Source organism: Malaclemys terrapin, chromosome 16, assembly GCF_027887155.1.
Source record: "Malaclemys terrapin pileata isolate rMalTer1 chromosome 16, rMalTer1.hap1, whole genome shotgun sequence".
NCBI lineage: Eukaryota > Metazoa > Chordata > Testudines > Emydidae > Malaclemys > Malaclemys terrapin.
In genome coordinates, this window is record NC_071520.1 from 8,710,449 (window position 1) to 8,734,310 (window position 23,862).

The window sequence follows — 23,862 nt, forward strand, 5'->3', positions numbered from 1 at the left end:
GGGTGGGGCTGGAGTTTGTGAATCACAGTGGAGCCTAAAACTGGGACTTAGGCTCCTGAACCCCCATCTTAGGTGCCCAAATTTGGGGTTTAGATGCCTAAGTACCTTTGTGAATCCCACTGGCAGTCGTTCAAGAAATAGATAAAGTCAAGTGCTAGGACTGAGAGAGCTTTCTACACAGCTGGCTTAGTCTACAGGGACAATCCATATATTCTGGAGGGGGTGGGGAAGAGAATATGGTTATCACAGAACTCTTTAGTGTGACCAGCTGAGAAAGCAGCTTTCCACTGAATCAGTTTTAGGCGTTTTTCCCAGTGAACACCCCAAAAATATTTCTGCTAAGAAAGCATCAGCCTGCCTGGCACTGGGTGGGCATAGGAAGGAATGGAGAGAAGAAACCAGGCAGCAACTTCCAGGGATTGACAGCCCTGAAGCTAGTGGGGCTGGGATCTCTTGTGTACTCCGACTGGACAGGGCTCTGGAATCAGGGGACATCCTACACCCATAACCCCAGCCCCAGATTCCCGGCGGGGGAGGGGTGGTGGTGAGAGAATAGAATCGTTCTAGAGACCACCCAGTCCCACTCCAGCCCTGCACGGCCCAAGGAAGCAGAGAACCAAAACTTGCACACGTGCCATTCAGTTAAATCAGAGGTTCTCAAACTGTGGTCCGCGGACCATCTCCATTCAGGTGTGCGCCTGGGCGGCTGCACATGAAAGAATGAAGGGCCACCCATCGTTAGTGTGGCTCCACTAATTAGGTGCCTGGACCCTGGAGAAGATGCACATGTAAAGTGAAGTGGTGGCCTTGGGGCGATAGAGGGTAGGTGGGAGGAGGTAGTGGGGTGAGAAGAGGGGCTGGGGGAATTTGAGACATGCAGGGCTGCGGCGGCCAGAGAAAGAGGTGACTTTCCCCAGCTCAGGGGCTGCTGCAGCAGGGGAGAGAGGGACAGACCCCCCACTCCTTCCCAGCCCCAGCTTGGGGGCTGCCGTGGCGGGGGGGGGAGAGAGGGAGAGATACCCCCTCCTTCCCAGCCATCCATCGCACTAGAAAGGTAAGACTACTAATATTAAAATATGAGTTGTGTGCTTTTATTTGTAGAACAAAAAAAACCTTCATTATTATGAAGGTTTTTTTATATAGCGCTTTTATCCAAAGCACTTTACAAGAGTTAGCTAAGGGTACAAACAACATTTGGAAAGATCATTAAGTGGTCCACCGAGACCCTCAGCAATGTTCAAGTGGTCCGTGGAAAAAAGGTTTGAGAACCACTGAGTTAAATCATTCCATGAAAACAAATCCACGTGGGCTACTGTGGTTTGGCAGGTAAAGTGATCCTGACGGTGGCCTGCTGGGACTAAACCTCTCTGCTAGGGGCAGGCAGCAGCCCTGATCCCAGCCCCGCTCCAGCTCTGGGCTTGGACAGCCTAGGAGGCGGGATGAAGCAGGTGAAGTTTCCTCCCTTGCAGAAGGGACACAGACAGCGAGGTACTAACCTCCTGCAGTGCTCCCTGCCGTTTCGTCGCTGTGACGAGACACCGTGAGCGGTGGGCGCAGGGGGCTGCCTCCAAGGAACCTGCTCATGGTCCCGTATCTTCAGGGGACTTCAGAGGAGCCAGGGCCACCCGATAGCATGGTGCATGTGTGTTGTGTGGCGCGCTTGGCCACAACCCGGGAGCCCCCTCGGTCCCTGATTCTGTCGAATGGACTCTACACAGTCTCAGCACTTGGCAGCAGCTCACCCTCTTTTGGGGCTGTTGCAAAGACCGTGAAAAACTGTGTGTCAAACACCTTCCGTTTGGCGGAGCAGCTTAAATGAGTGGCACTGTCCCGTCCCGTGAGCCCACACCCACTTCAGAGGGAGCTGCCCTTTGGTGCCAAGCATCTGCACCTGCGTTTTTAACCTGCCCTGGAGTGTACAGCGAACACACAGCAACTCACTCTGCATTGTACTGGGGAGAGGGTGGGAGGTTTCAAGCCAAGGGGTCACCACCGGGTTTATAAAAGGGAAGAGAAACTTTCAGACGAATAACCCAAAACAGCAACAAACTGGAATCGCCGGGGCGGCTCTTAAAAACAGGGTCACCACAGCCAGTTGCTGGTGGGAAGCTGGATCCCTAACGAGACCTCACCGAATCGCAGCTTGCCCCTCGGAACTTTCCAACAGGGCTGCCCAGAAGGGGGGGGGCAAGTGGGGCAATTTGCCCCAGGCCCCGCAGGGGCCCCCACGAGAATATAGTATTCTATAGTATTGCAACTTTTTTTTATGGAAGGGGCCCCTGAAATTGCTTTGCCCCGGGCCCCCTGAATCCTCTGGGCAGCCCTGCTTTCCAAGGCAAAGAGTGAAAGTGGGCTCATGTCTGTACAGGGGGAGCTGGGGACCTGCCGTCCCGGATCGGCGGCGTTCCGGGGAGAAGGAACAGACCGCTCTGGGGATTTGCTCAGTGCAAGCTTTGCTACATTACAAGACAACCTCCCGCCCCCTCCACTATCCTACGAGGAGACTGAGCGATAACGGATGACACACCTGTGGGACAACACAGCCCATGCTGGTGTGTGGCCGTGGAGCAGCTGGAGCCGTCCCCGCCTGCAGAGGCCTGGGTACCCAACTCCATGCCCGCCCCCGTCCCGCTCCAGCGTCTACCAACTGTAATTAACAGCGCGGAACGTGCTGCTGGAGCCCGTTGCTGGCTGCGGATCAGGCGGACGGTGAGTTTGGCTGCCGTGCCAAGCGCTGACAGAGAGCCCCTTACATCAGCTTCATCAAACACTCCGCTCCGGATTGCAGCGTGCGCACCCGGGACTGGCTCCCAGCCCCCACCCCGCTCCTGGACTGATAGACTGTGTGTGTGGGGAGGAGAGGGGGGAAAAGTTTCCAACCAGATTCTGCCCCGAGGCACGGTGTGCTTTGGGGCCGAGCCTCTCGCCCTATCTGTGCCTCAGTCTCCTCCGCTGTACAATGGGGATAAGGACCCTGCCCCTCTGATCTCCTCGGCTAGTTACTCGCTGGGCTCCCCTGCGCTGTCAACCGCCCTGGCATCAGCCCCCGTTTTATAAGTGCCCCCGGGCCAGGCGAAGGGCGCGGGTCTCTCCCGGACTAGCCTCCCGCAGCCTGGGGCACCAGCCAGCCCTGCGCTGCGGAGCAGACGGGGACGGTGAAGGAGGAGAAGCGGACGGCAGCGGCTGCAGACTCCAGCCTTTGTCCCTGACATCACCCCAAGGCTCCCTCCTCCCCCAAGAGCTGTTACCGGCCCCGGTTATTTTGCAAAGCGCCCCCGACACCCTTCGCCCGGGTTGCAGATTTCGCGCGAGCTGGGTCCCTACCTGTTGCTCTTCCCGGTTGCTCTCAGCTCCTGCCCGAGCCCTTGTCCCTACCAGCTCCTCTTGCGGATCAGCCAGACCAGCGCGGCCACCTGCGTGGCGGCGCACAGCAGACACAGGTAGGTGGCCAGGCTTCTCCCGGCCGCAGCCCGCCTGCTGCTCGCCCTCCGCCACGCGGTCCGCTCCTGCAACTCATCGCCGACCACCTTCAGGCGGGCCGCCACCAGCTGCGCCCCGGAGAAGCGCTCCCCGCGCCGGGCGGAGCTGCAGAGGCAGGCGGCGGGGGGCCCGCCGTGCAGCGCGCAGGGGCACATGGCTGCGCTGCGCCCGGCCTGTCCAGCCCAGACCCCGGGAGCGGCCGGCGTGGCGGGAACGTGCGCTGTGCTGTTGTTGTGCAGAGCGCGATTATTAATTAAAGTGTCACATGGTGAGGAGGGGGTTACATCATCCTTCCCCATCGGGGCTGCGGGCAGGAGACAGGAAAGGTAACTTTTAACTCTTGCCGCGCCGCGGAGCCGACACAAACCCGACTGTCCTGCCGCTGCCTCCAACTTCGGCAGGCGGGACAGCCCAGGCCATGAGGCGCGGGGATGTTTGATCTCCCCCCTTGGGGGTATTTTATACCCCCTGGCTTGGGGATGTTTTATTACTCCACACACACCCCCTTCGGCTAGGGGATATTTTATAATCTCCCCCAGGGATATTTTATACCCCCTAGCTTGGGGATGTTTTATACCCCCTGGCTTGGGGATGTTTTATTACCCCACTCCCCTTCGGCTTGGGGATATTTTCTACCCATTTTCTGGAGGCTCGGGGATTTTAAAAGACCCTTCCTGTGACCTGATCTTTATTTCAGATGTTGCACCATCTGATTTTCCTCCAAGCTTTGACTTTGTGCTTAAATACTGGGTTCTCTCCCGCGGCTCCCCTAGAATGTCACGTTGGGCGGTATTGTTTAGTTCTGGGCTCACTCTTTATCCTTGCTGGAATGGGAAGGAGACGCACAAAGCCCAGTATTGTGCGGTGCGGATAAGGAGATGCGGAGGTCCTGGGTATGCCCGTGTGTGCCCCGGTTAGACTCCGAATCCACGATGGAAACCAAGACCCGGGTGGAATATTGTGAGCGGGATGAACATACTCCTGCTTTAAACAGCAAGCAGGTGAGTTTAAACGAAGGAGAAAACGAAGCGTTTCCTCTGTTCTGCTTCTCTTTGAGAATCAGCTAAAGCGAAAAGCAAAGAAACAAAAACTCTAAATAGTTTCCCCAGAAATTACTGCTCGGGGCGAGAGGGGATCTTAAGGGCACCCGAGCTCTAGTTTAAAAAAGAAACATGGTATGTGAAAATCACCACAAATGTTATTATCCTTGATTATCAAGCTTTGCTGTGGGGGCGGTCTCTCGGGACAAGAGCTGGGGATCCGGGAGGTGTTTAAAGAAGAGAGAAACCCTACCCTGTAGCAGGCCAGGTAAACCCTCTCGCACCAGTTCCCACTGGCTTGTGACACTGTGAACAAGTCACTTCTCTCAACACAGAGCGGTGAGCAAAGAGGCTGGGCTCGATCCATAGAGAGCCACGGGAAAACTTTCGCTGACCTGGGAGCAGGATCAGGTCCATCCAGGGGACCTAGAAACAGTTACTGGCAGTGGGGTTTTGTTGTTCTCTTGGGGAGATCGGTGGCCTGCTCCTAACATAGCTCGCACTCTGGGTATTACCCAAACTCTCACCCCCACCCCGTTCCTGGGTTCAGCGTTATCCTAATCCGATTGGCCCCAGAAAACAAGCTCTCACTGGATAGCCAGCTCCTTACAGGACCGAGGAAATCTCTGCTTATTCTTGGGCAACCTTAAAACCGGTGAGTAAGTGGGTTCTCTTTTCCCCACTGGATACACTCGATTGGAAGATGTAACTTTTTTGTTGGTTTTGGTCCCGCTGTAAAATGCAACTCACGCCTCTTCAGAGACGTCTCCTCTCTTCCTGCATTGCGAGTAGGGTCCTATTCCCAGGAATAAAATACAAGGGGCTTTCCTTTACATTACCCAAAAGGGAACAATTTCCCCTTCACCTGCCAGTTTGCAATGGGTTGTCTGAGTGGATATAACGGGGCTATCCTTGCCCTGTTTTGAAGAGTGCCCCTTAATGTAGCTCCAGCCTTTCTCGGGGACTTTTGAAAGAACAAACTGCTCCATTTCCCTGCAGCCTGAGGGCAGCTCCATCCCTGGTGTAAATCTATTGATTTCAGTGGGATTAGGCCAGGGGTGAATTGGTGATCTAGGCTCTGGGCTGTTTCAGATGCAGAAGAATAATTCAGGCTCATCCTTAAATAAATCTCCCTCTTCTGTTCTTTAGTAAGAGCATCCTTCTGTTACAGGGGCAGCTTTGTCATCTCAAAAAGAACAGGAGTACTTGTGGCACCTTAGAGACTAACAAATTTATTAGAGCATAAGCTTTCGTGGGAGCCACTATATGCATCCGAAGAAGTGGGCTGTAGTCCACAAAAGCTTATGCTCTAATAAATTTGTTAGTCTCTAAGGTGCCACAAGTACTCCTGTTCTTTTTGCGGATACAGACTAACACGGCTGCTACTCTGAAATTTGTAATCTCAGAGACTGTCCCTGTGCAAACCCTTCATTTGCATCGGTTTGTAACTACAAGACACATTTTCTGTAGGCTGTAACTTGCCCGAGTAGCTCTCAACCTGAACATGGGAGCCAGGGTAAATTCAATTGCTTGTGGGGTTTCTGAGTCACAAGAGTCCCTCAAAATGGGGGCTTGGAATCCAAACGGCTTCTTCGAGGTTTGTTCATTATCTTTTAATTGGGTTTTGTAAAAAGCATAGAAAGCAGCGTGCTGCAAAGAGAAAAGCAGCGAGTAATTGCTTAAGCTGCCCACAGAGCAGAACTAAGCAGCAGCAACTGTACCTGACCAGTGGCGAACAAATGAAGGAAATATTGGAGTATCCTACTCCATAGAGAGAGAATTGTTGGTACCTCCCCATCTCTACACCCTTTTAACACACAACTTTGCCAACAATTAGTCCTCAGTGAAGATCCATTGTTTTACCAGCTTCAACAAATGTTATAATTTTGCTAAATTAAAAAAGATTATTTTGCCTTAAAAGTAAAAGGTTAATTTGAAATCGATTTACTGAGGATTTTTTGTTGTTTGATTTTATTTTCACCTGGTTTCAGAGGACATGTGCAATGGTCAGATTTACGCTAGTCCATACAGCTGCATGTCCTGAAGCAAATGGTAAGTGCCTGGGCCATATTTCAGTGCTAGTTTTCAGTCTGCAACTGAAGAATGTAATCTTTAAAAAGCAAATGAAGTATGGATTATTAATCACACACACAGCATTTTTTCCTGCGAAAAAACTCAATTAAAGATGTATTAAAATTGGAGCTGGGAAGTTCCCAGTGCAGAGTTTGGGCCCCGTGGGATTCTCTGATATTTCCACCCATTCTCAGTTGGGTGGTGTGGGAGACATTTCCTGATTCTAGGTCCATATAGTGGTTTGCAAAAGGAAAATATATTTTAGAGTCAGGAAACTCATTGATCTCTCTGTGGCTTGTGTGGTATCTTTCTGACCAGCTGATGAGTTTAAAACTAAACCTTTTATTAAGACTGGAAACTATGTACAGAAGTCAAGTAATTAAACTTCCTATTATTCTCTGGCTGCAGCCTAGGACTGCCCTTTCCTGGGCTTCTTTGTTTCTGCTCCCAGCAGAAAGTTTATCACAGGAAATCCTAAGACTGCATGAAGAGTATCCAAGGAATTGTGGCATCTCTACACTTCCTGGAGGACCCACCCTAAAGCACAGGGTGAAAGATTCTCTCCTCCAAAAACCTGCAGGTGATTTAGAATGCACAAAGAGATCTCAAGGATGTTGGTGAATCTGTGCAAGGTGAGGGCCTTTGTGAAGAGTCACAGTGGCTCTGCACTGCTCCCCAGGCCACATCTTCCTTGGCTGAGGTGTAGTCAGGGGAGTCCTGGATGTACTGTTGAAGCAGGCATCTGTCACTGAATGACCAGACAGGTTAAAGTGTTCTCCCACTGGTTTTTGAGTATTTTGATTCCTGATGTCAGACATCTGACAGACCTGCGGGTGGCTATATTACAACAGAAAAATTTCAAAAACAGACTCCAAAGAGAGACTGCTGAGCTAGAATTGATATGCAAACTAGATACAATCAACTCCGGTTTGAATAAGGACTGGGAATGGCTGAGCCATTACAAACATTGACTCTATCTCCCCTTGTAAGTACTCTCACACTTCTTATCACACTGTCTGTATTCGGCTAGCTTGATTATCACTTCAAAAGTTTTTTTTCTCTTAATTAATTGGCCTCTCAGAGTTGGTAAGACAACTCCCACCTGTTTATGCTCTCTGTATGTGTGTATATATATCTCCTCATTATATGTTCCATTCTATATGCATCCGAAGAAGTGGGCTGTAGCCCACGAAAGCTTATGCTCTAATAAATTTGTTAGTCTCTAAGGTGCCACAAGTACTCCTGTTCTTGATTAGATTATTAGACTGTACTCTATGCACTGAAGACCACTCCTCAAAATCTCTGCTGATGTAAATGGGGAAAAATTCCAATTAAGTCAATGCAGCTGCACCCACTTACACCAGCAGAGAATTTGTCCCCATGATGGCAATATGCAGGCTACCCCTGGAGATCATTTGGAAGAAATCTGAGGACCGCTGCTTAGCAGGAGTGGCCACCAGGAGCATATTACACCACTGTTTCAACTATTGCATGGGCTTCCAAATGCAATTCAGCACACTAATATTCTGTCTATTTAGGTCCTTATATAGCCCCCATCACCGAAGTATCTGAATGCTTCCCATGTATGTCAAACCAGAACTAGTAACAATCTCCATCTGTATTTGTTTACAGTTTTACATTCACATGTGGAAGTGCGGGTGTTGTGTTGAGTCTGTGTGTGCGAGGGAGAAGAAAGTGCAGAAAAGCTAAGATGAAGAAACCAGTTTTACATTTAGTTCTGAAAGTGGCAAGACCGATGGTCATTGTTATCTCTGGAAGCAGATAGGGTGTATCTGAATGTCCTCTCTCCTGCATGGAGGAGTCTACCCTGACTGGCCGATGGTTTTATTGTTCTGGTGGGACGCAGCTGTCTTAGGATGTCACCATGGTCATGGAGGGAGAGGTGTTTCTCAGGTAGTTGGAGCCAACCCCATGCAGTTCTTTGAATATGAGGACAGAGAGTTTGAGCTGCACTCTATATTCAGTGGGGAACTAATTCAGAGGGTAGAACATTGAGGTAATGTGCTCACCGCATCCTGTGTTGCTAAACATGCAGGCTGCTCTTTGTACCATTTGGAGCTTTTTCAGGATGTGTGGCTTCATTCCTAGAGATAATGAGTTGTAATAATCAAGGCTGGAAATCATGAATGCATCCATCACCATGGCCTCATCTGCGTCCAATAGGATGAAGAGCAATGTTTTGGCCAGTTGCATTTGGAACTGGGTGTTCTTTGCCATTCACGGCTATTTGGGCACGCAGTGTCCTAAAAGACCCCACAGCCTCAGACTGACACATCATCCTGGTGCTCTGCTGTCAGCACTGGCTCCTCTTGTAAAAACCAGGATTATAGTTGGCTTATTTGAATATAGCGTATGACCCTTTGCCTGGTTATTGCTGAAATATGGGACAAAGCCTCTTGTATTAACTTGATACTGGATGGGGGAGACAAGGAACTGAATAAGGGTTGTCTCTTAAGACAAGGGGCAGTAGTCACCCTATTACAAGCAATTATTTATATTTGTATCTTTTTTTAGCACAGTAGCCTCTCCTGGAATCAGGGCCAGGCCCTCCTGGTGGGGGGGCACTATAGAGAGATAATAAATGCAGCCCCTGCCCCCAAAGAGCTTGCAATGTAGAGTCCTGATTCTTGCAAGTTGGTCTCCTTGGGGCTTCCCAGGCACACAGGCTGTGGGTCAAATTGCAGGATCCGGGCCGAAGGCTCCCAAGGTTCGGATCCTGCAAACACCTAATCCCATATAATGTTACTCAGGGGAGTGTGAGCAGTTACCCACGTGTCTGCAGGATCAGGGCTATCCTAACTACGCGAGGACATGCGGCTCTTACAGAACGTGGAACAAGAAACGCGCCGTGGACACTGCGGGCAACAATGGACCGCACCGATAGCCTGAGCCCAGCCCGGGGGCGACTTGCCTGGCACGGGCTGGCCTTTGTAAGCGGGCTTCGGGGATCAAATACACGTGGCGCCTGTTGTCAGTTTCTCTTGCGGCCGAAGGGCCAAGTCGCGAGCGGAGCCGAGCTCCTGCTGACACCAGCGGCCGCTCAGCGCCTCCCGGGACGAGCCACTGGCGCTGCCGAGGGACGGGGGGAACCTTTGTGCGGCGGAACTGAGTTGCACCAGCCGCAGTTTCCTGCCCGGCCTGGAATCCCGCGCGCTCCGCAGCGGGGCCGGGGTTGCCGGGACGGGCCCTGCTGCGCGGCGGCTCTGAGGGGCCGGGGCCGCCATGTCGAGCGAGCTGGAGCTCTTTCGCCGCCGCTGGCGGGCCGAGCTGGCCGGAGCCCGCCAGGGGAAGAAGCGGCGGCGGGCGGCCGAGCCCGGGGGGAGCCCGAGCTGCCGGGAGCCCGTCTCGGGCTGGAGCAGCTGCGGGGGGGGTCCCGCTGGCCGCGCCCCGGGATGGCGGCGGCGAGGAGGAGCGGCGGGAGGCCGGGTACTTCGCACTGGCCCGGAGCCTGCTGGACGGGAAGGCCCCGGGGGTCCGCGGCCGCCGCCACCACCGTCAGCCCCGCCCGGGCCCCCCGCCGCCGCCCGTCCAACCCGCCGCCGAGCCCGAGGGCGGCGGAGACAACGACCTGCTGGGGCAGCTCATCCGGGACCTGGTACGGGACACACACACCCTCGGCCCCCGTCCCGGCCTCCTGCCTGTCCCGTTCCGCCCCCCCCTTCCTGCCCCGCCATCTGCGCCCTCACCTCCCCACCCCCCCGCAGCTCCTGGTCTCTTTCGGACCCTCGACCTGCCCCGGGTCTCCCCAGCTCCTCATTCACTTTCCCTTAGTCCCTGTTCTCTGCATGTCCCTCCAGCTCCTCACTGCCCACCCATGGCCTCTTCCTCACCCTCTAACTGCCCCCTCCCCCGGCCTCTTCCTGACCGTCTCTCTGCCCCAGCCCCTCGAGCATCTCATTATAGTAACCCTCCCCCAGGGCCGGCTTCAGGCCAATTCCACCAATTCCTCCAAATCGGGCCCCGCGCCCAGTGGCAGGGCTGCTGGGGTGGGGGCAAGTGGCCAAGAATCCCTTCCCTGGCTAGAGGCTCCTTTTTAATTTTTACTCACCCGGCAGCGCTCCGGGTCTTCGGCGACACTTCAGCGGCGGGTCCTTCACTCGCTCTGGGTCTTCGGCAGCAGGTCCTTCAGTGCCACCAAAGACCTCGGAGCGAGTGAAGGACAAACTGCCGAAGACTACTAGTGCCGCCCGGTGAGTACAAGCCCCAGATGTTTTTTTACGTGTTTTTTCTTTTTTCAGTCATCCTTGCCGGGGCCCCGTCAAAACTGTTCGAATCGGGCCCCGCACTTCCTAAAGCCGTCTTTGCCCTCCCCCCCTCTCTCTTGTGGTTTCAGCAGGGGCTGGGTACCTCCTTGTCTTGTCCCAGGACTCCCTGTGCAGGGTGTGATGCCAGGGGCCTCTGGCACACTCACTGCTCTGGCTTCTGCTGGAGCTGTCCAGGCTCCTTCCCTCTCATTTCTTCCACCTCCTACTGCCAACCAGAACACCAAGATCCTCTCAACTCCAGGAACTCTCATGGCTGAGTGTGTGGTCCTGGGGAGACAAGAGGATTTGCTCTTTCTTTCTATGCCAGAAACATTTGTAAAAAGTCATGTGATAACACTAATTTAAAAGTATCAGAGGGGTAGCCGTGTTAGTCTGAATCTGTAAAAAGCAACAGAGGGTCCTGTGGCACCTTTGAGACTAACAAAGGTGCCACAGGACCCTCTGTTGCTTTTTACTAATTTAAAAAGAACAGGAGTACTTATGGCACCTTAGAGACTAACAAATTTATTTGAGCATAAGCTTTCGTGGGCTACATCCGAAGAAGTGGGCAGTAGCCCACGAAAGCTTATGCTCAAATAAATTTGTTAGTCTCTAAGGTGCCACAAGTACTCCTGTTCTTTTTGCGGCTACAGACTAACACGGCTGCTACTCTGAAACTAATTTAAAAGTAGCTTGTTTTGAGGCACCTCATTTTGCCTTCTGACTTGATAAAAGGCCTGCATATATTTTAAATTTGCCCCCAGTGTACAAAATAGCTCAATTCTGTACCTATCTTCAGAAATTAATAAGTCACAAGAAGTAGAATTATAGAATTCTGTTTTTCCTCTTATTGATTTGGTTTAGGTGGTGTGGGGGTTAGTTTATGTCGGTTGAAAAATCTGTAGTTACATTGGACCATAACCAGACTGGACTTGCTGTGTCTGGTGTTGCTTGTTGGCAATTTTGTTATCAATAACCTATGAAAGTTTATTTTAAAAAAATTAATCTTTAACTTTAAGATATGTTCAACTTCATGAAAGTGGTAAGGATATGGGATAGGATACACTTACATGGAAAAAAAATCACCTCTGGTCATTATCATGTAGTTGGAGCTGTGTAAGTGGACTCTTGTATCTTTGTTGATGTTCCATTGACTTTAGTGGGACTGCGCACGAGTGCACTTGTAAGATCAAGGCCTAAATCTTTAAATTAGATTCTGAAATAACCCCCTTCATCATAATGTTGGATCCATAGTCAGGGGGTGGGGAAAAGGAAGAACAATAACAAGAAATATTCTCTTCTGAACCCCTTGTTGCTCCACTCAAAGGGGTAAAAGATTACTTTTTGGTACAGGACTGCCTTCATACCCCAGATCAAAATTCTAGTCACTTGGGAATTGTGTGTTCCCCTCTCTCTCTCTCTCACTCACACACACACTCTCTCCTCTCAACGAATCATAGAAGCACTTAGGAAGGCTAGTGTGTAAATACTTTTGATTGTAACTACTGAGTTTTTATTTACTCTAAGCCTATTTTACCATGGCTTTGGAATACATGGTCTCTTTATAGCAGCTTTTCTTTAACACCAAAAAGTTTGCTCCTCAGTGTTACGATGAGGTTGCAGTTTACCCTTTTTCTGTTAAATAAAATCTAATCTTTTCACACAAGATAGTGTGTGCTTAATTAGTTTGCCTGCACTAAGTATCTTGCTAAACTGTATCTCAGTGGAGAAGCTTTCCTGTCCCCAAGAAACCAATATTAATTGTATAAATGAAGCAGTTAATTTGAAAGTAGTCCTAATCACAGCTCTGAACAAGTTAAAAGCTAGTTTGATAAATCCTTCTTGTGCTCTATCTGCATTACAGATTTTTTTTTACAGTGCTGGAGAAATTAGAGGAAAAAGCCTTTGCTTCTTTCTAATTTAACTATGACTAATTATTCTTTAAAAAAATAAAAATAAAAAGAGCAGATTATACTTCTGACAGGTAGGCACAAATTAATCTGTTTACAGAATTAGTGCTCCATTAGCACACACAAGTGCAAATCCCTCTCAGAGGGGATGGCAGTATTAGAGTTTTGGATTCATTCCAGTAGACTTTTAGACAGACCAGTGCTGACTTAACATTACATTGTTCCTTTATGGGTTTTGGTTCATGTGCGATGTTGAGCACTCTCCTAGTGACAGATTATTTGGGGATTTTGACCATATGTACTGCTGAACGTGCACTCCGCTTGGCATCAGATATTAGGAGCTAACATTTGTGCTATTTGTCACTGTAAAGGTGATTTTTTTCCCCTTGCATTGCAGTAACTAAGTCCCTGTCTGATCTCTGACTCTGGTGTTACAATGTGACCATAAATACACACTTTAGACCTAGAAATATTTTTGGCTGTTCTCAGTTTGACTTCATTGGGGTGGGAGGTGGGAAGCACTACTCTAAGAAAGCCCAACCTTACCCATTTGACTACTTTTTCTGTTCTGTATTTCCTTTGTCAGGGGTGCAGAGGGCATGGACTTGAATGCGGAATTGGCAAGGATGGGGTGATCTAGTATGAAGTGGAGGTGGTGAGGCAAGCTGTGCATTGCAGCAGTACTGTAGAGCAGACGTAGCTGAAGAATCAGACTGTGCCTGACTTTGGCAGAGATGATGAATAAATGGGATGTATTGTTACTTACACTTCCATAGTTATTTTAAGTGTGAGATGTTATGAAGATGTGTGAGAATCTTGAAGTGTTTGAGATGAAGGCATTATAGGAACTCAAAAAAATCAGAGATCCCAATTTCAGAAGGAGTAGGTTTTCTTGAATGTTACGAACGTGCCAAGGCTGCCATTGTAACAACATGAAAAATATCTGGAAATTTCAGTTTCAGCTTGTGCGTTAAGCATGAAGACTGAAGTTGAGAGTTGTGATTGGAAAGAAAGCAATTTAATCTTGCTTTAGCCGCAAATCTCAATGCACCCTAACGTGTAGAATTATGCCTTCATAATACAGTAGCTGGAGCATGTAGAGGGATTTTTATTGTTTGCTTATACAGGAAGTAACTGATACTAGAAAATCCTCTTTTCTTTAACAAGATCTGATTTGTGGTATTTACTCAAATTTAAAAGAATTATTGTTTTAACATATTTCTTCTGATAGGAATTGGATACTTTCAGACATACAGGAAACGATAGAGCAGCAGTTCTCAACCAGGGGTTTGAGGCCCCTGGGGGGCCATCAGCAGGCTTCAGAGGGCTGGTTGGCATTAGACTCACTGGGGCCTCGGGCAGAAAGCTGAAGCCCTGCTGCCCCGCCATCTAGGACTGAAGCCGAAGGTTGAGCAGCTTAGTGGCATGGGGCCGTAGGCAATTGCCCGGCTTGGTACCCCCTAATGCCAACCCTGTCTTTTATATGCAGAAAAACAGTTGTAGCACAGGTGGGCCATGGAGTTTTTATAGCATATTGAGAGTGAGGCGGAAGGTGCAAAAAGAAAAAGGTTGAGAATCCCTGCCATAGAATATAATCTCATTTTGATCTATTAAGTAAATAAAGATGTTAGGACACTACATTTTTTGCACACACTAGTTAAAACTCTTAAGTGAATGAATGTATAGTGGGTATATGTTTTTAAAGTGCATTCATTTTAGACTTGTTGACAGTGAAGTTTTGAAGTTTTTTTTGTTAGTAACTTAAACGTCCTGTCTTCAAGACCCCTCTGTTTTAAAACGAGTGTACATGAACGTCAGCTGTCTGTTATTTCATGGCTTTTATTATTCCTTGCAACCAGTCTAATCATATGAGTACAAAAAGGAAGTGTTAATCAGGTAAACTAAGATTTGTGTTTTGTTCATGTTTACAATCCTTTCTTCTGACTAAAAACTCCCAGTGAATCATCTAGATAGCCCTTCTTTCTTTCTTGCCTGAGAGAGATGTTCCCAAATGGAGCTAAAGTGACTTACCTGATCTGACTGCTAGGATGAGAATAGCTCTGCACCTTCATGCAGGAGTGACTGCCCGACATTTTGGTATAGCAGGATTGTAGGATGGAAGAGCAGAGAAGGTCAGTCTGATTTTAGTTACAACACCAAGAGTACATATGATCTCCCCTTGATTTTACTATGACGATATTACTGCCTTGCCACTAACAATGTGCAAAGTGACAGTTTTTTTCTTTTTCTTCTCAGAATGAAATAAATGAGGTTCCTTTCTTCGATATCCAGCTGCCTTATGAACTGGCATTAAAAATTTTTCAGTACCTGGGAAGGACTGAGCTGGGCAGATGTGCTCAGGTAAGCACTATCCAAGATTTCCTTGTCTCATCCCATGTAAGATCAGCATGGGTGCTCACCATGATGCATTTCAGCTACTACACTGTGCAGTAGCCCTAAATGACATTTTACTCCACCAGAGACTTATTTTATAATTCTTTACATGTTAAGACATACTCCAAAAGCTGAAAATTGAAAGCAGTATTAAATGAACTTGATTAATAGTTTGCTTCAGGTTTCAGAGTAGCAGCCGTGTTAGTCTGTATCCGCAAAAAGAAGAACAGGAGTACTTGTGGCACCTTAGAGACTAACAAATTTATTAGAGCATAAGCTTTCGTGGACTACGGCCCACTTCTTCAGATGCATATATGCTGTAGTCCACGAAAGCTTATGCTCTAATAAATTTGTTAGTCTCTAAGGTGCCACAAGTACTCCTGTTCTTCTTTTTATAGTTTGCTTCAGTGTAGCTACTGAAATGTTAAAGGATTGATAACAGCTCTAAAGGGACAGCATGAAAACTTAAGACCAAAATAAATGTTTGCTTGGATTTTCATTTCCAGTCAATATAGTTGTTTATAAACAAATGAGCATTTTCTTGCAGTGTTTGAAACACAAACAATGTAGCACTGAGAACCTGGAAATGAAACTGACTTAAAATTGATTTCCTTGTTGAAGCTGATACATAGAAAGTAAACAAATAGGATAGTGAAAAATGGAATCTTAACAATTCTGTCACTTTTAGAAATTTAGTAACCTAACCTAGGGTGAAGTTATTTGTTTAATTTTTTTTTCCCTTTCAAATTTACCCTGTTCCTTTTGAGGGATTGAAACAGGTACTGTTACCAGCTTGTTCTCAGGGAGAGCCTATATACTATGTATATAGTAATTCAAACTCCTCTCCTTCCTGAGGTTTGGTTTTATTAACCCAGAAATTACTAATAGTACTACATAAAGTTACCTTGGCTGCCCCTATGGTTTCCACCCTAAGATTATTCAGTCCACACCCTTGATCCTCTCTCCAGGGAGCCAGTGTTGCCTCCTTTCCACCTAGATTGAATAATGAGCCACCTGCTTCACTGAATCACCAGAACCCACTTAGCAAATGCCAATTATCTTGGGGAATGTTAATAGGGTGGGGTGTTTCGGGCATTCACTCCCAACCTATTTCATGGACACTGTGGGATGTTTTTGGGCCTGGCATTTAGGATTTCTTTCCCAACATCATGTAATCACACAAAAGCCAATAAAAACAGCCTTTGGGGGTGGACTTAAACATCCTCTGAAGTGTTTGCAACAGCAATAACAAAGCCTTATATTAGTACACAACTACCAAAGAGTAAAACTGGCTAGTTGAATTACATGCAAATAGTTATCAACTAGCATGAATGATTAAATTAGACCTTTAACATTTTTTCAGTTTGAATAATCTGTAATGTTACACAAGTAAGGATAGCTATTATTTAAAAGTTTTAACTTGACAGTGTCCCTTAAAAACAACAAAGTACCATTAGAAGAAAAAGATTTCGTCTTGCAAGCGTTCTGCAAGAAAAGTTTCTGAGGCTAATGTGTTCTGTAGAAGGCCATGAAGCTTTCACATTTGCTCCTGTTTCTGTCAGCCATCCTATAAAAATGAAACAGGGCTGCATTTCAGAGTGGATTGCAAGTAGGCTAGAATAATTTTTCTGCAGCCGTGACTAATTTACTTTGCAGCATACTAGTACTTGGTAGTGTTAGCTACCAAAAGGGCTATCTTTTTAGCAAATCTTCATTCTTTTTCTTTTATTCAAAGCCCATTTTTATGCTGTTTATCACCTAGACAGAAGGTAAGTGTGAGATGTGCAAAAGGTTCTTAGAAAAAGACTGTGGATATTATGTAGTGGCTAACAGCTGACCAAAGGCCCAGTATTTTTCAAGCATTTCAGAATGAGATGAATATCCAATGCTTTAGTGCAGAACTGGCTTCTTTTAAGTGTTCAACTAAAAAGCAAAGCAATAAAAATAAATACCATTTTCATTTTTCTCTTGGTAATTGTTGTTTTGAAAAAACTCCACCCTCTTCTGTATAATGGAATGCCCTGCTGCTTTTACAGTGTTTTGTAGAAAGGTTGTTTTTTTTATTAAGGTGCCTTGGGAGTTTAGTGAAATTGGGCCAGTTAGTGGAAATGGCATCATGAACTATGCAAGTGCCTTTGGAGAAAACCTGTTTGCTTAATTGTTTATGCCAAATTGGTAACTGACTAACAGTAAACTAGCCTGACTGCTGAGTCTCTTTGAGATTTAATCACAGCACAGACTGCTTGGGAGAACTTGAATTTTATCCTGATTTCCCCTTCCTCCCCCATCTGCCTTTCTTTCCCACAGCTGCTCTTTGATTTCTTAGAATTAATGCTGTGAAAGGCAAAGGTGTCTGTATGATATTTTAGACATCGTAAGGTCATGTGCATCATGTAAATTAATGGTGTCATCGGTTCCTGAACTCTTATGGGTTCACGGAGGTTGTGAAGTATCCATATTGGCATATGCTGGACAGCTGTTCTTTTCTGGTACATGGTGGCGGCTGCATTTTGAGAAGTCACAAAACCTGCCTGTTTTTCCTAATATTGGTAGTGGATAGGAATGAGAAGAGTGAGGCACTTGGGAAGCTACACATGTGGCAGAATTTTAAACAGTTTTTTAGAAAGTGTAATATGGGGGGCCTGATTCTACAGATGTTTGTGAGTACCGTAACTCATGCAATATTTCCCACTGACTTCCCTGCATTTGCAGGATCAGACATTGTCTGAAAACTGTGGGAGTGTGCGTCTTGTCTGTGTTCTATAAAATGCTGTGTGAACTTCGTGTGAATCTAAATGTTTTATAGTTACTAATAAGATAGCATTAGTCACTTGCATTTTGTGCCGGAAATGCTCCTATGTGATGTGTATTAAAAGCTGTAGCTAGAGTAAGGTTGAGTTTTGTTTGTAAATATGTTGCTGGGTGATTTGCTCTAAGTATGTTTATCACTAATGTCATGCTTTTCATCTTCAGAGTGACTTAGAAATACTAATCAATCAAACTGTGTATTTTTAAGGCTCTCACTGGAGGAACTGACTTGTATTTCAAGAATGATAGATCCTGTAAGACAAGAATTTTCAGTTGCATGGTTCTGTCACTTATGGAGTAATTAACCTGAATAATTGAGAACCATCTCAAGTTGTTTAATAATGCTTTGTGTATAGGCTATATAAAAAGCCACACATGGTTTGATGTTGTCTCTTAGCTTTTTCACATACAGTTCTGAAGCATGGATGGATGGGGCTTACCTCTTTTCTTATGTTCAATGAGCTAAACTCAAGCCAGTCAATAGGATGAGAGAGGAAGTAGACAAGCAGATGGACAGAGATTTCCTGAACTTGGTGTTTGGAGGGAACTGATTGCTTTTGTTATTAACCAAAGAGTTGTCTTAGTGGCTCTTGATGAAATTATTAGCATTTAGGCCAAATTCTGCAGCCTATACTTCCCCATTGAAGTCCCTGGGATTCATCCTGGGGTGTACATTTGTAATGACTTTGTGCAGTTTGGTGGTGGAAGGGAGGAAACTTAGTGAAAGGGAGGAACAGGTATTTGTTCAACTGGATTTTGGTCAGTCAGAACAAGAAAATAAAGTCTGGAATCTGATGGAAGGAGTCCTATAGATCTTATTAAAATATGCAAATAGCTTTAAATTAGGTAAAATTTCCAAATATATGAACACCACTTTCAAGCTTGGCTGTATGTAAGTAAGATATAGTGAATGCCCCTGTGTGGAGCTGAGGGGAAACAGAATTTTCTCTATGGAGAGTGACAAGAAGTCTGATGTAATGTGATAAAAAGATAATGGTGACATTAAAGGCAAAATAAAAAAATAGTTTCTAGATTCAGGGTAAGCCATGCAAGATGTTAGTGTTGATAAGCTTTGGAGATTTACATAATTCAGACTTGGAAAATAATTATGGTCCCACTTTAGTTTTTAACAAGAGTTTTGAGAGTTTCGACTGAGCTCTTTGACTAGCCGTTAGCAAGCAGGTTGTGAGCGCGTGTACGTGTACACAAATAAAGCCATGATTTTTTGGCTGTCAAGGCCTCACCTGAAATTCTAATTCAAGCTGTGCTAATAAATCTGATTTCAGCCAATAGCTGGTTTTTAATGCTGCAGCTCGCAGTGGTGTTGTGAAGTGAAATGCTTGAGACACTTTTATTAGAGACTTCTTGCAGCTGAGGCTCGCTCAGTGGGGCTTTTACTAGGGATTGTCGTGCCAGTTTTGGTGCATTAAGGAAAGGCTATGTTAGACATCCTTTGGAAATCCATGCTTGTAAACTGGCAAGACTCAATGTAATTTGATTAAAAAAAATCGTACGATAGGATTTCTTCTCCCCTTTGAATGTTTGTTCATGAAAGGTAAAATGATACTGTAATTAGTTCTAATATTTTTTATTCTGTTGTTTAAAACCAACTTAAAAACTTGAAACTGGAAATGTCTCAACAAATTTTGCCCATTTTGGCAACACATAGGGTTTTTTTTTCTTCTTCTTCCATATATTGGTAACAGGGCAGAAGTTGGCATGGCTTGGTTTTGTTTACTTCTCTGTTTGTGCACAAGCCTGCCTCATCAATGTCAGCAGAAATGCGTTCCAGCAAAAGAGACAGAGAGGTTCGTTTCCTATCCGCAGTGTTTGCCCAGAGTTTTAACTTCTGCAGAACAGCTGCTTTTTTGTCTGTGCCAGCAGAAAATGGTAGCTTTTGTCTTTGTCTAGGCAACAGTGTGTAGATTTGTATTACTGTCAAATAACTGGAATTGAAAGGAGATCCCACTGGATCAGAACCGTTTTTTTTTTTGTTTTTTTTAAAGTTTTGGCATCATTTTGATTCTCCTGAACTACACGACCGTGTCCCTTTAGGGATGGAAGTGGTGATGGTCATTGAAGTCCTTGTTTTTTTTAGTTTTAAGACTGATCTAGTCAGGGAAGGCACACTACACGTTTCCTCACTTCTAAGTGAATAACTACTCCAGATCGCTGTCTTGTCTAGTGATGAAAACGAATTCAACCGATGTGGTCAGTTTGGACTGAGGTCTGTAGTCACTAAATAGAACAGTAGCTGTGCTAGAGGTGGGTGCCCAGTCCAAGAAAGAGCAGCTTTCCCAGCTGCTGACCCTGAAAAGTTCTGTAGGCTGTGCAGCCATAGAGACTGGTCTCTCTTCCCAGGGTTTACTCTCCACTCAGTCATGGTTGCATAACTCTTTAAATGTCATTACACAGCTATTCCTTTTCCAGTACTCTAGCCAAATTGCAGTCTGCTTGTCCCAGAGGGGTTCATGTTAAACTCTCTTCCCCTTAGAGAAATTATGTCCCCATCTTGTAATACACATACAATTTTCTCTTAATGGGATTTCTGTTTGAAAAGGCCTTTTTTTAAAAAAAGAGAGAGACAGACTAAGAAGCAAGTTACAATAAAGCTGCTAGGATTTTGTGGCCACAGCAGAATTTGTTGATTGATCCTACTTCTCTGCACTTCAGTGCAAGCAACACATAGCAGCAGTTAATATTATTCACCATTGCAACATGTATCAGTCTGGCTATTCGTGTTTTGCAGTGGAGACTTGGTGACTGCATTTTTGCCACCAAATATGTAGTTAATGTCTCAAACTGAAATTTGGTGTTTCTGGATGTTTGAGTCTTATGAGCAAAAATATAAGTGCATTTCTATGAAGCATATTTGTTTTCGGTCTGGACATCCTCGTTCTTATCTGGCATATTTGTTGATTGGCAGTGCTCTGAACTGGTGTGGACTGCATGCTATACGTTTTGGGTTACTTGGTATATGACACTTAGAAGTGAGACACAACCTTAGGATTGAAAACAGGCTTATCACTGATCTCATTGACAATAGCATCTCTCACATGGAGCTATTTCACTGTTCTCTTTCATGCAAGAATTGTAGCACAATCGCTGCTTAAAGTGGTTTTTTTCCTTTGAATCTTTAAAATGGTAATTCTAGGCACACGGTTCATTGTGGTGAAGCAATTCCTTCTGAAATAGACAGCAACTTGAGGCTATTTTAAAATTTTAGTTTAATACTTCATTCTTATTGATGCACATTGTAATACAATATTTTATAAAAAGAACGAGGAGTACTTGTGGCACCGTAGAGATTAACACATTTATTTGGGCATAAGCTTTCGTGGGCTAAAACCCACTTCAACAGATGCATGAAGTGGAAAATACAGCAGGGGTGCGTGTGTGTGTGTGTGTGTATATATATATATATATATATATATATATATATATATATATATATATAATATACAGTGAACATGAAAAGATGGGGGTTCCCATACCAACTCTAACGAGACAAATCAATTAAGGTGGGATATTATCAGCAGGAGAAAAAAAAACGTTTGTAGTGATAATCAGGATGGCCCATTTCAAACAGTTGACAAGAAGATGTGAGTAACAGTAGGGGCGGAAATTAGCATGGGGAAATAGTTTTTAGTTTGTGTAATGACCCATCCACTCCCAGTCTTTATTCAAGCCTAATTTAATGGTGTCAAGTTTGCAAATTAATTCCAGTTCTGCAGTATCTCATTGGAGTCTGTTTTTGAAGTTTTTTTTGTTGAAGAATTATGACTTTTAGGTCTGTAATTGAGTGTCCAGGGAGTTGAAGTGTTCTCTGACTGGTTTTTGAATGTTATAATTCTTGACGTCTGATTTGTGTCCATTAATTCTTTTGCATAGAGCCTGTCCGGTTTGGCCAATGTATATGGCAGAGGGGCATTGCTGGCACACGATGGCATATGTCACATTGGTAGATGTGCAGGTGAACAAGCCCCTGATGGTGTGGCTGATGTGATTAGGTCCTATGATGGTGTCCCTTGAATAGATATGTGGACAGAGTTGGCAACCGGCTTTGTTGCAAGGATAAATTCCTAGGTTAGTGTTTTTGTTGTGTGGTTGCTGGTGAGTATAACATGGCTACCACTCTGAAACCTGTCACAATATTTTATATCTCACTGCTGTCACGTTCCTAATCAGTCATTGTCAGCTTGGCTTTAGAGGGGTGATGCTGACATCAGAGTTATCTTTAGCCTATAAATGTGAAAATACAATTGTGAACATGAATTTATGTTTAATCTTTAATGTGACCTACCTCCTCTCTTCCCACTAGAATTTTAAAAGGGCATGTTGTCACAAAAGTAGGGCAAAATAAATGCATTGATTTAGATGACAATTGGGCCTTGATAATTACCTGATCTGGTATTTATTTCATGTCTGTCTGCTTTTAGGTGAGCAGGACATGGAAAGTACTTGCAGAAGATGAAGTGCTTTGGTACAGATTGTGCCAACAGGAAGGGTACCTGCCTGATGCCAGCATCTCTGATTGTTCCGGCTGGAAACTTGCCCTTCAAGACTGCCGTGCCAAAGAGCGCACTTTAAGAACCAATTGGAAGGTAAAGTGAAAGGAATTTTAATAATAGTACTCCGTGATGACCATGTAGAACGATATAACACAGCTCAAACCATTCATTCTACTGCTAGTGAAATGTGAGCCTCTTATTGCAGTCTTTTTTTTGCCAGTAAGAAGGTGAAGGCAGCGCAGGGTTTAATGAACCCTCCTCTCAGCTGTTGGTGGCTTGCTTGCCTGTCTTGCTTTCACTTTGAAAATGTGCTCTGACGCTGGACCATAGCTCCTATGCCCTCTATTCATGTAATCACCACTTAAAGCCCTGGTCCTTCAGTCCTTGCTCTTAGGAAGAGTCCCCACTGGAATCAGTCTATGCATGTGGTTCTGTAACCTCCATCCCATCCCAATTCACCTCTTAATTTGATGAGTGAGAGATGCTTTTAGTCTGTAGCGGTCTACAACTGTCTCTTGCATAGTACAGCAGTGTCATTCTTCTTCTTAAGAGAATACGTGGGGAAGTAGAGACTCTGAAATGTATAGGAGATGAGCAGATACTGGATGGCTGTTCTTTCCTCTGACCTCCACTCCAATGGGCAGTGTAACCCATACAAAAGCATTAGGAAGGCCTGGGCTTCTAGGAGAATCTGGTATTAGATAGACCTATTACAAAAACAGTGTGTCCCTGTATTTCTGTGCAGAACCGCGTCGGTGCTGTGAGCCAGCTGCAGTACGAGTTGGGTAAAGTTTTGTGTGATGTGCATTCTTGTGATGGAGTTGCCATTGCTGGGTAAGTATGAAATTGTTTAATGTTTGTATAGTCTTCCTCATTGTGAGCTCTTGCGTGCTGTATCTTGACTAATTCACGAGCAAATCCAGACTGACATAATAGGGAGAAGTTACGTTTTCCAGCAGGAGCTCTTTTCCAGTTGAGATCTACTGTCACCAAGACGAAAGACTGTTGTAATTCTCTACTGCAAGTCATCTTAGAAGTGACACTTAAATTTAAAAAGTTGACAGTTAAAAATTTCCCACCTCAAGGAGTTTGCAATCTGAGATGGGTAAGACTGACTAAGGCTTTGCTTTTGCTGTTTTTGTGTTTGTTTGTTTGTAGTTCCAATATAAACGTAGAGTGTAGATGAGTTGTACTGATGTAAAAAGAACAGGAGTCCTTGTGGCACCTTAGGGACTAACACATTTATTTGAGCATAAGCTTTCGTGGGCTACAGCTCACTTCTTCGGATGCAGAGAATGGAACATATATTGAGGAGATAGATAGATATATACACATACAGAGAACATGAAAAGGTGTGAGTTGTCTTACCAACTCTGAGAAG

At 45.6% G+C, this 23,862-nt stretch overlaps 2 protein-coding genes across 2 annotated transcripts in view; one reads left to right on the forward strand and one right to left on the reverse strand.

The window, feature by feature from the left end:
- Positions 1-3,329: 3,329 nt before the first annotated feature.
- HRK (harakiri, BCL2 interacting protein) lies at positions 3,330-3,635 on the reverse strand. Its single transcript, XM_054006139.1, has one exon. The coding sequence runs from the start codon at positions 3,633-3,635 to the stop codon at positions 3,372-3,374; it is 264 nt and encodes an 87-aa protein (XP_053862114.1). The 3' UTR covers positions 3,330-3,371.
- A 777-nt stretch (positions 3,636-4,412) lies between these two features.
- The window catches only part of FBXW8 (F-box and WD repeat domain containing 8), a 68,314-nt gene continuing 48,864 nt past the window's right edge, over positions 4,413-23,862 (forward strand). The window contains 7 exon segments of the mRNA XM_054006715.1: positions 4,413-4,481; positions 6,512-6,572; positions 9,823-9,977; positions 9,979-10,209; positions 15,025-15,129; positions 22,410-22,574; positions 23,227-23,315. Coding sequence (XP_053862690.1) covers positions 4,413-4,481; positions 6,512-6,572; positions 9,823-9,977; positions 9,979-10,209; positions 15,025-15,129; positions 22,410-22,574; positions 23,227-23,315 — 875 coding nt within the window.